This window comes from Pseudopodoces humilis, chromosome 3 (genome assembly GCF_049639895.1).
Source record: "Pseudopodoces humilis isolate 2021_Gansu_Grassland_sample_001 chromosome 3, ASM4963989v1, whole genome shotgun sequence".
NCBI classification, from domain to species: Eukaryota; Metazoa; Chordata; class Aves; order Passeriformes; family Paridae; genus Pseudopodoces; species Pseudopodoces humilis.
Genome location: NC_142202.1, coordinates 69655986 through 69666980, shown reverse-complemented (window position 1 = coordinate 69666980; position 10995 = coordinate 69655986). Strand labels below are relative to the sequence as shown.

At 45.3% G+C, this 10995-nt stretch overlaps 1 protein-coding gene across 1 annotated transcript; it reads right to left on the bottom strand.

The window, feature by feature from the left end:
• Window positions 1-5030: 5030 nt before the first annotated feature.
• Window positions 5031-9403, bottom strand: LOC148184674 (uncharacterized). The gene is made up of 3 exons (XM_088052623.1): window positions 8844-9403; window positions 7767-7938; window positions 5031-5904 (listed from the first exon to the last, which is right to left on the bottom strand). Exons 1-3 carry the CDS (start codon window positions 9401-9403, stop codon window positions 5812-5814), a joined length of 825 nt encoding a protein of 274 aa, XP_087908749.1. The 3' UTR covers window positions 5031-5811.
• Between the last annotated feature and the right edge of the window lie 1592 nt (window positions 9404-10995).

Sequence of the window (10995 nt, the reverse complement as noted above, 5' to 3'; positions counted from 1 at the left end):
ATTTAGCAGCAGGATATGCATATAAAAGCAGATGAACTGTGGGGACAACAGTAAGCTAATCTCAGACAGAGAGCAAAGGTAAATCTTTTCTCTGAGACAAAGAATAACCTTCATCTGGCCAATGACTAAACAAATAGATCCAAGCTGTAGCTTGGTAAGGTTAAAAGCAACATTAGTCCAGAGTTTGAAGAAGGTTTAGACTCATGGGTTCAGTTCAGACTAAAACATGGGTCCTTAAGTTCTAAAACTAAATGTTTCTTAAAGTCTAGGTGAGTTCCTGCCTAGGTCTGTTTGCAACTGCAGTCTTTGCAGAAAAGCCTACCAGTGGCTGCAGGTCTTCACCACTTCCATCCCACCAGCCAAAGCCTTATTCTTCTTACATCCTCTGTACTTTCCTGTGCTGGAGATCTTCGCTCATGCAGATACTTCTATTGCTTTCCAGAGCTATGAGGGCTTCAGGAAAACAGGTTGGAAAATTTGTGTGTCTTCCAAAAAACCCCCAAATCTAAACCAAACATGACCCCCCTCCCACCCCCCAAAATTTCTTATTCTTCAAACTTTTTTTCCCCCCCACATAAAATTAAGTTCAGGACTCTCACTATTTAAAGATCTCAGTTCAAAATTCTGCTCTACCTCTGACTTCTCTGTTCTAGAGAGTCTATGAACCAGGTTAATGTTTTGTAAGTATTGACAACAACTGCATGACAACTGGATGACAACTCCACCCCTTCATTTCATATAATCATAGAATGGTTTGGGTTGGGAAGGACCTTAAAGATCATCTAGTTCCCACCCCCTGCCAGGGGCAGAGACACCTTCCACTAGATCAGGTTTCTTCAAGCTCCATCCAGCCTGACCTCGAACACTTCCAGGGATGGGACATTCTCAGCTTCTCTGGGCACTTGTACCAGTGTCTCACCCTCCTCACAGTAAAGAATTTCTCCCTAACCTTTAATATAGAGCTATCCTCTTTAAGCTTAAAACTGTTCCCCCTTGTCTTATTGCTACATGTAAAAAGCCTCTCTCCCTCATTTTTATGAGCCACTTTAAGTACTGGAAGGCTGCAATGAAGTTTTCCTGTAGCCTTCTCTTCTTCATCAAGAGAAGAGCATTCCCAGCTCACTCAGCCTGTCTGGGCAGGAGAGGCACTCCATCCCTCTGATCATCTTCATGGCCTCCTCTGGACTCACTCTAACAGGTTCACATCTTTCTGGTGCTGGGAACCCCAGAGCTGGATGCAGCACTCCAGGTGGGGACTCAGAGAGCAGAGTAAAGGGGCAGAATCACCTCCCTTGACCTGCTGGCCACACCTCTTGATGCAGCCCAGGATGTGTTCAGCTTTCTGGGCTGCAAGTGTACCCTGTTGGCTCCTGTCCAGCTTTTCATCCACGAGAACCCAAAAGTCCTTCTCCACAGGGCTGATCTCCATGAGTTCTTCTTCCAGTCTGTACTGTCTGGGATTGCCCTGACCCAGCTGCAGTACCTTGCACTTGTTGAACCCCATGAGGTTCTAGTGGGTCCAGTTCTCCAGTTTGTCCAGGTTCCTCTAGATGGCATCCCTTCCCTCTGTTGTGCCAACTGCAGTGCTCAGCTTTTTGTCATCTGCAAATTTGCTGAGGGTGCACTTGGTCCTACTGTCATTAATAAAGATACTAAAAAGACAGAGCCTCAAGGGACACCACTCAGCACCAGCCTCTACCTAGGCATAGAGATTTGACCGCAACTCTCTGGCTGCATCCATCCAGTCAATGCCTTATCCATCAAACAGTCCACCTTTTAAATCCATGTCTCTCCAATTTGAAGATAGGGATGCTGTGTGAAATTACTTGTTTCAGCTCTGACTTTGTACATAACTGTCCTTTAGAACAAGGAGAAGTGAGAAAACTTGTTTTAGTGATTGAGAGAATAAAATACTTGCATCATCCCTGGCAGATGGGGAATAAGCAGGACCCCAGAAAAAGGCAACAGGAGATAAGAAATTCCTGATCTCCACCACCAACTGGTTTTCTGAAAAAGGAGCCTTGTTTTTAAAATTAGAGCACTTCTCTAGATACAGACTGCAGGTATTTTGCAAAGATACCTTAGTGTGTTTCTGTCAATAGCTACAGCAGCTACAAATATGTACTTCTGGATGAAAGGTACTTTATCAAAAAGTTCCTGACAAGCTCTTATCTACACAGCACATCACTGACATACCCATCCCATGTGAAATCTCTGCAAGAAGGACAGGTTTTATTTTGTCAAAGTATAGGTAGGAAGCATCTTCCAAGACATCCTGCACCACAGATTATCAATGCAGGAAAATACTCTGAGCCTGGTGGCAAAGGCAATACAAGGAAATGTAGGAGGCGTGAACAGGCAAGTCCAAAGTTTAAGAAGATGGAATTAAAAAAAAAAAAAAACAACTGAAAAAGGAAACTACTTATCCTAGCTACCACTGAGCTGCTGAGCATTACAGATTTTTATTCACACTCTCCTAAAATTAAACGTGCTGATGCCAATCTGTACAGAGAGCTTGTGGACTGGAGAAAGGTTGTTCTTGTGTTGGGAGTAGAGCAAACATTAGTAAAGCCCCAAACAGGTGAAAGACACAGTTCTTCTAGAAATAGAGGTCACAGGAATGTGCCAGCGATAAGGCTGTCATTCTGGTTCCTCCCTCTCACTTTCTGCTAAGTGCTGTTTTTCTCAGCCTCTCAGAGGTTAAGGACACATGGGAACCATTAGATCTTCACAGCTCCATTGGGAGCTGTTAGTCAAGCCTGTCACACATCAGGGTCCTTCAAACCTCACCTGTTTACCTTGCCTGAGACTTGACTGCAGTGTCCCTTCCACTTATAACTGTGGTTAGTGCACACCCTTCAGAAACAGGCCTGTCTTGGCTTGGACACATCTGGAAAATGTTCCAACTACCCCGACAGCTCGTTATGGTGATTAACCACCTTAATTTCAATAAATTTATGCCCGGTTTTTCATATGAATGTATTTGATTTCAGCTTGCTGAAACACATTCCCATAATTTACTAGATTAAAGAGCCTTTCAGTACCTGATATTTTTCTTCCAAGGAAGTTCCTTCACCATCATAATCAATTCTCTGCTCGGCCTTTTTTGATAAACTAAAGAGACAAAGTGCTTCATGTCTCCCATTGTGAAGCATTTTCTTCAGGCTCTGAATCATTTTGTGTGGCTCTAATGTTCCACCATCCATTTTTCAACATCAATTTATAACATGCAAGCCATCCCAGTGCTAGTCTCACAAATACAGTACGTGCTTATATCCATTTGTTTGTCCCTCAGGACTCTTAAAAAAAAAAAAAGAAAAGGAAATCTATTCAGAGTCTGAGGCAGATGCAAGCCAGCTTCCTTCTGTCTGGCATTTGGAGCAACCAAAAAAAGAGCCATCAGTCACCTCTGCTAGTGCTGCCATCTCAGCAGGTAAAGGGAAAGCATGACAAGGCTGTCTCCCTTCTTCCCCATGACATAATTCAACACTGGAAAGCAAGGCTGCCCCTGTGCAGGGTTCTGCTCTGAGCACAGATCGCCCCAGGCACACCCAGACCACATCCATAGGGGTAAAAGATTTATCCAGTGGGCACAGACTAGATGTGTACAGGCTGTTAAACCCTCTTACCCATCAACATTTAGTGGCATATGGGCTTTTTATGCCCATACCTGGGAATTGTTTGGGAAAATGCTGATATCCTGGGGCCACCTGTGCCAGGGACCAGTCTCTCTGTGTACCCAGCTGAGCTCCACTATCTGGGAGTGCTCCCTGGCACTGCCACCTCCTTTTTCAAGAGAAGTAAATGTGACCTTAACACAGAACCAGCCTCCAAGGAGGGAGAAAGATGAAATTGCTCCCTCATTTTCTCCTTCCAAAGAGGTCAGCAGCGTTTCTAAGACCAGGGAGGCGGCAACAGGCTGGGGCATCCAGCAGTTGCATCAAACCTCTCAATGTAACCTCATTCATCTCAGCAGGGGAAAGGGCACAGGACAAAAAGGCAAGAAGGAAAAAAAGGCAGTAAAGGCACTTTTGCATAAGCTCAGAGAGGAGAGCTTGTGTCTAGGGCTTGCAACACCATGCATCTGGGATCAAACCCAGTCTGGCAACCTCAGCCAAGCTGATGCTTTAGCCCTGAGGGGTCCCTGACCTGCCTGTCCTGCACCAAACATCCACGGGGCGCCAGCACCCTGGAGCTTCCTCATCACAGGCCTGTCCTGCAGTTGCTTGTCAGAGCTGAAACAGCAGTCACCCAGGAATCCAATGCCAACAAAGCTGGAGGCACTTCACACAGATTATATATAGAAAAGGTGCCCAGGCTGTGCCTAAATAAAACTTGTCTTCTATTCCAGTGTTCTCAGTTCAGGAGGTTGAGGGGAGAGCGATTCTGGGAAAATATAATCTCAACCCCAGCTCATCATAAGGGAACAAAAATACCTGATGGCTAATATTTTATTAGGTTTTGATTAGAACAATAGGGACTTTCTTTTTTGCTACAGACTTTTCCCCTTTCTTGTATATCTCAGTGGCAAAAAATGCTGAATCACAAACCTGGAGCTTTAAAAAAAAAAAAAAAGGATTTCATATGCAGAAGAAACATATCTTACATAATTTCATGCTTCCTGCTCTGCTGGCTGGTGCCACGTTCCTCATTTTCAGGCTGTTTTAAAGGTCAGCTTCACAGAAAAAATCCTGACCTCAGACATGGGAAATATGCTGCCTCATCACTCCAGGATCTTTTCTCACATGATTAGTCCCAACATTCCTGCAAGTAGAACAGTCCCCATTGCCAGTGCTGCAGACATTAAAAAAAAAACCAACAAAACAAAAAACAAAACAGAAAAGAAAAAGGCAATATTTTTTTCTCTGCATTCTCAAAGTTAATGCTCACCAACATCAGCCTTATTTCACAGGCTGGGGGCCACTTCAGCACTGTAATGCTATTGCCATCTACAGACAAGCAATAGTCCTAACAAATATACATACAAGTTAAAATAGGAAAACATGCCTAAACTGACAAAAAGCTTGAAAGAACTTTAAAGAGGATTTTATTTAAGATGGCTAAAATATAGGATCTCGTTGTAATTTAATTGAAGACAGCAATTAGTCCACATGGTATTGGTTTTAATACTGATTATACATTCATTCAACTGGCTCAGTTTTTCCTGAAGATTTTTGTTTTGATACTATAATTTGAGCAGACAAAAGAGGTCACATTAACGGGCTGATCCAGAAGACATATGCATACTCTGTTTATTTTTAACAAAATATCTGAACTTATTTGAAATTACTACTATCAATTACCAAAAAATGATGGAAGGCACAGCCATGATGAACAAGCTCCAGTCCTACAGGAAAGCTGAAGATTAATTTACTTGCTTAATAAAGCTGCTGAAAATGTAAGCTTTCAAAATTAATAAAAGAGCCAGTCAATTATTCTATTGGTTATAAATGACACATATACACTGAAAAATATTTTGATTGAAGTATTATAGTTACTGCAAACTCTTTTTAGTGTGCTTTGGCCTCTAAGAAGGAATATGGCTCCTACTCAGTAACCTGGTGGACTAGTTTTTGTCAAGATCTGTAAGAAATACAAAGCAAAACTGAAGCTCCCACTCACTGGGAGACTCTACAGTTGACATTTAAAAGAAAGCATACCACCACAGTGAGATGAAAAATGGGGTTTCTGTTAAATTATAACTAGCCAGATGGTTATACTGCTCTCAGGTTCATGATAAAAGCAGAAAGGTTGCCTCCCATGCCTGCAGAGTTCATTGCCAGGTGGCTCAAACCATGCATGGTTTACTTGTCAGACTTGGCCTCTTCTTGTTGATCCTTGCTGAACCAGTGAAAGGGAAATGCCCAGGCCCTGAGAGCAAAGATTGCCCCACAGCTTGTCATTCTGGAGGGGGAAAAAGAAGGCAAAATGAAAAAAAAAGCAGCAAAGGCATCAGACCCATCTCAGTCCCTTGCCAGAGGAAAGACTGAAGACTGTAAGACTGAACAAGTCATATGAAAAAAACCAAAGCACAAAGTCCTCTAACGAAGTCAGAACAAAAACGTTTGGATAGGATTTCTGGAAGAAGGAGCCAGAGGTGTTTGTGAATAAGCACAAGAATAGGCACTTCCAGTGACCACAGAACTACAAACAAAAGCACTTTTGTGCACTCCCAGATTATTTGCTCTTATTTTCTCTTACAGTCACATGCTTATGTAGGCCTGTACTGTTTGAAAACATGATTTATTAAGATGCCTTAAATTGCAACCAAGTATTGTACTATTAATACTTTGTTTTAACTTTCCTGTTACTTAATATAAATTTACATAATTTTAATCTCTTACGGAGCCAAATCCCCACTGAATCCTTTGAAAGTTTTTGTTGATATGTGCACTATATTTCCAAAGTGTTTCAGATTTATGGGCTTCCCCCCCTATCCCCATCATTGTTTCATTGGTTTGGGAACAGCCCCTTCTTTTCAGCAGATTGAAACATCCAGTAATGTGAAACAGATCTGGTGACCCTATAGCATTAAATCATGCATTGTGGTGCTTTATTCCTGCTCCAAAAGACTTTATGCATTAGCGAGTACATAAAATTGCACCAGAGACTGAATACATATTGAAAAGCAATAAATGATTCCATATGATCTTAATTTTTCAAAGCAGTGCACCACTGTTTTAAAGCAATAGTGTTTAATTTTCCAATTAAAGGAAGTTTTTAAAATAGCCCTTCTAACCCAGAGATATGGGAACACTCTCACTTTGGATATTCTCTCCAGCTGAGAGATTTGGGTACACCAACAATTTTCACAGTCAAATGGTGTCCTTGGTTAGCAAGCTAGCAAGGGTGCAATTAGCCACGGCAGTTAATTTCTTCCTTTTATTCAAAAAAGCTTGTGTCATCATTACTGCGAAGACACAGGTCACAAAGGCTCTGTGAGCAAACTGAATAGCACACGTTCCTCTTTAAGCTTCACATACTTGAACATCTGTCAGACCTCAGCTAGAGTTCCTCCCCAGTTTTCCCTGTTTACTTCCAAGGAAAAAAGTCCATTATGATTAAACGAGGATTTTAATACCTCTATTTTAAACTAGACATGTCAATTATGAAGAGTACTACTGTGTTTAGAAGCAGCAAGCTGTTTAGCAGATCAGCATGTATTCAACTAGATGGGCTCACCTAAATGGTACCCCCAAAAAATAAATTTAAAAACCAATAAAATCAGTTCTCGCTCATGCTGTCATTGCCTCTCCATAGGTAAACTGGCATTGAATGACTTCAGTTGAAGTTTTGGTTTGCTAAACTGAAGGAAATGATTTTGCAAGGCAGGCAAGGGTGTGTGCAAATGGAAGAATTCAACTTCTCAGATTCCAGGAGGAGTTTGCAGGGCAGTCGCTATAACTGCATGCCCTGAGCGTGTTTGAGTGACATTCACACGAGCTGCAAGGAACGTAAGGTCTTTAATACCAGAACAGGACAGGGGCAGAACCGAGGCATTTAAGTTCAGAACTGCCCTCTTAAAATCCCCTGCTCAACTGATGCCTAATCCTGGAGGCAATGAAGTCCTATTTTTAGGTTGTCAGCATCTCAAGATGCAGGATATTCTGCCCTTCACATACCCACAACCACCCCGTGTTGGGCATCTCTGTGCCCGTCTTCCCCCTGGAGCCAGTGCTGGAATTCGTAGCTCGGACACGTTTCCATGCAAGACGAGACCCACGGCCCCGGCTGCGTAGCCTGCTCAGAGCACATCCAACACATACCAGCAGGCTCTGGCTTCCTAGAGCATGCCGCTGTGATGGCTCTTCCAAGACGGGACAGGAGGTGCCCGGCGCTATCCCATCGCTCTGCGGCGTGTACAGGCACTCAGGAAACATGACCCCTTTCCCATTCCTCCGACTTGATGCAGCTCCTGAGTCAGCAGTTACCCAGTTCCTCCGAGGTAGGAGAGAGAGAGAGAACCAGCTGCAAATGCTTATAATCGACTTCCCCACCATGTGCTAAGCCGCTGACTGCTTTTGCTTAACACTTCACCAACCCCTTTGAACCCTTCCTCAACTCCCCAGGGGAGATTTCCTTCCCCCTGTGTGCCTTGCAGTGCCCCTCGCACCAGGAGACACGAGGTCATTTTCTCCTTCTTCTGCCTGCCGGGGTTCAGATGCCTCGCTCTGACCTTGCCGAAGAGTATCGTACCAGAGAGGCAGGCTAGCCTAACAAGCGCTCCATTTCCAAGCAGCCTGTTGAACCCGTACTGCTGCTTGGGGGAACAGGGTGGAGCTTCGGGATTCACGGGAGCAATCAAGGAGAGGCCATGACCTAGCAGTAATAACATTGCCATGGGGAAGGGAGGGGAGCAGCCTTGGATTTCAGTCCACTTTTGAAAGTGTGCTCTATGTACTTCACATCAAACATCTGTCAGAGAAGAAAACACAAAGTTCTGGGAAAAGGACTAGGAGCCACATCTTCAGCTCCTGAACAAGTGCTCTGATCACTGGAAATACAGGATGACAGGATGAGGGAGGTGCTTGGACTTCTTCCTCCAGGGGCCACGTACAGGAGAAAATAATTTTGGAGGAAGTGAAATAGGCCATATTGGGCACCTGCTGTCAAAAAGAGAGGCTGCGAGCCTGAGAAAAGGTAAATCCTTTCCTGCAGCCCTCATTCCCGTCACCTGGTCCCCGGTTAAATCCCCTGCTGTACAAGCGTGCCTTCTGTTTGCAGGTAGAGGGAAGCAGGGTTGTGAGAGCTATTTTAGGGCTGTGCTGTGTAAGCACCACCACAACGAAGTAAGGACTGAGGATGAATCTCCCTGCACAACATCATGCGGACAGGACAGTCACCTCGGGGACGATTTTCGTCCCGCGAAGACAACCGACACGGTTTCAGAGGTGTGGCTTCCAGGTCTCCCTGTCGCTGCCCTGCCTCTAGGCATTTGGCACACTGGATCGGCACACCTGGCTGCCAGACACGTACCCAGCCCGTCCCTTCCCCTCCCACCGTACACAGATCTCCACTGCCTCGAAGCTCGTATCTGGAGGGCACCTGCAGCCTGGCACAACTTAGCTTTGAGACAAGAGGATCGGGGAAAGCCGAGAGATGGCTTTACTTGGTCTTCAGCGCAGCAGTAGCTTCTGGCTGAAGGCAATTTTCGTGCGAGCGCCACGGCGCCTTCAGGAAAGGCTTTTCCGGCGGCAGGGCTGCGGGCGAGGGGCAGCTCCAGGGGAGGGGGCGCGGCCGCCGCGCCGCATTTTACTCGATTGTTTATTATTTTCCGAGGGGCGGCGGCGGGGCGGAGGCGCCGGCCAATGGGAGGTGTCGCTGGCCTGACGGGCGACGGGCGCCGGCCAATAGGAGGCGAGGGCGGGCCCCGGCGGTCACGCGCGGCCCCGGAGCATGACATCATTCAGTTCGCACGGCGCAGCCTAGCTTGGTGGGGGCGGGGCCGGCGCGGGGGCGGGGCCGGCGCGGGGCGGGGCCAGCACCGCCTCTCCCCCTCCCCGCGCTGTGTGGGCGCAGGAAGGTGTTAAGTTATAATGATGGAGCAATTAAACGATAAGTGGGTATAATTAACCCGACGTGGGGTAACCGAGACGGGCTTAAGTGGACACGGCCGCGTTGCACAACGAGTCAGTGGCGGGGCAGAACGGTGTTTGGTCACTCGGACCAGCCTAAGCTAAGGGGGAGAGCTGTCTATCTTCACAAGTCAAAATTCTTTCATATAATCCAATATGAATAATAATAAAAAACGTGGAGTTTCTTGCTGTGTCTGAGCAATTTGACTGCACCCTAATAGTATAAACGCAAGAACTACATGTACCACCAAGAATTTAAAAATTACGAAGCAAGATTTTGAGCAACGTCAGCCTAAAGAGCAAGTTTTTTAAAAGGGTTTAAAATACGCAATTAGTTTTTGCTTTTCCCCACCTCTTACCTTTCTTCCTGGCCCTCAGAGTATATTTGGGTCACATCTATGCTGCATCAAGAACTTGGCTATTGATTTAAAATAGAAGCTGAGATGCTCCTTCAATGGGACATTAAAAGAGGGATTTCAGGGAAATACCAGTATTGCAGGCTCATAAATAATGCTGAAAGAGTCTAACTTGAAGTGATCTTTAAGTTTCTGTTCATCACTTCAGGGAAAATTTCATAGTTAAAAATCTGTGGCTGTCTTTGGCAAACCCATCAAGTTTCCATGGCACAGTTTGGACCCTTGCTCTGTGTCTGCCAGTCTTTCCATAACAACTGTGAAACCCATTCGCCAGTTTTAGCCAAACTGGGCCAGAAAGTTAAAGTTTGATTCTTGGGGTTTGATTTTGGCTGGTTTATAAATGACCTTTCTAATCATCAGCGTCCAGGTGGCTCCGAATCAGCCACAAAGGCTATTGCCTGTTGCCCAGTCTGTGTTTAAAGGACACAGTAGGGAACTGTGGGAAGAACAAAAACACACTAAGGGAGCCACTCTCTCACAGGGTGAATGGGAGGGGAACACAGGGTTATTGCAGGGGACACAAACTGCTCAGAGACCAGGCTGCAGGTGCCTTACAAAACTACCCATGATATGCTTGTTTGTGTGAGGTCCATGTAGACAGCGCAGCCATTGTTTAACTTAAGTGCAATATAACATTCATTTATTGAGCGGCAGTACACTTTACAGGAGATGTCCATAATGCTGAACTGATAAGAAATTCCAGGTCTCCCACCCCCCATGAGACTTTAGCTCCAACCCTGCTTCTGCAGTTAAGATATTTGTGTGAGAGGTGAAGCCAGAAATGTCACCTGCACTTCTCTAGCTGCCATGTGACTGTGGGCCTGCCAGATCCATATAATCCAGATACTGTGATAGGCACACACATTCCCCACATCAGCTTGAGCAGCCGTAGTAGATAAAAGGAGATGCAGAGGAAGACACAGCCCTGCCCTAAAACACTTGCAGTCTAAGTAGGCAAAGTAAGTGAGCTGGCTTTCAAATGGCCTGAGGGCTGGCCTAACTTT

What these genes read in the sequence shown, in the direction of transcription:
- LOC148184674 (XM_088052623.1), bottom strand. Translation starts at nt 9,403, where the DNA reads ATGTCATGCTCCGGGGCCGCGCGTGACCGCCGGGGCCCGCCCTCGCCT. An exon ending in GGACGAAAATCGTCCCCGAG is followed by an intron (nt 7,939 to 8,843) that starts GTGACTGTCCTG and finishes CCTACCTCGGAG; the next exon opens with GAACTGGGTAACTGCTGACT. An exon ending in TAGGAAGCCAGAGCCTGCTG is followed by an intron (nt 5,905 to 7,766) that starts GTATGTGTTGGA and finishes TTCCCCCTCCAG; the next exon opens with AATGACAAGCTGTGGGGCAA.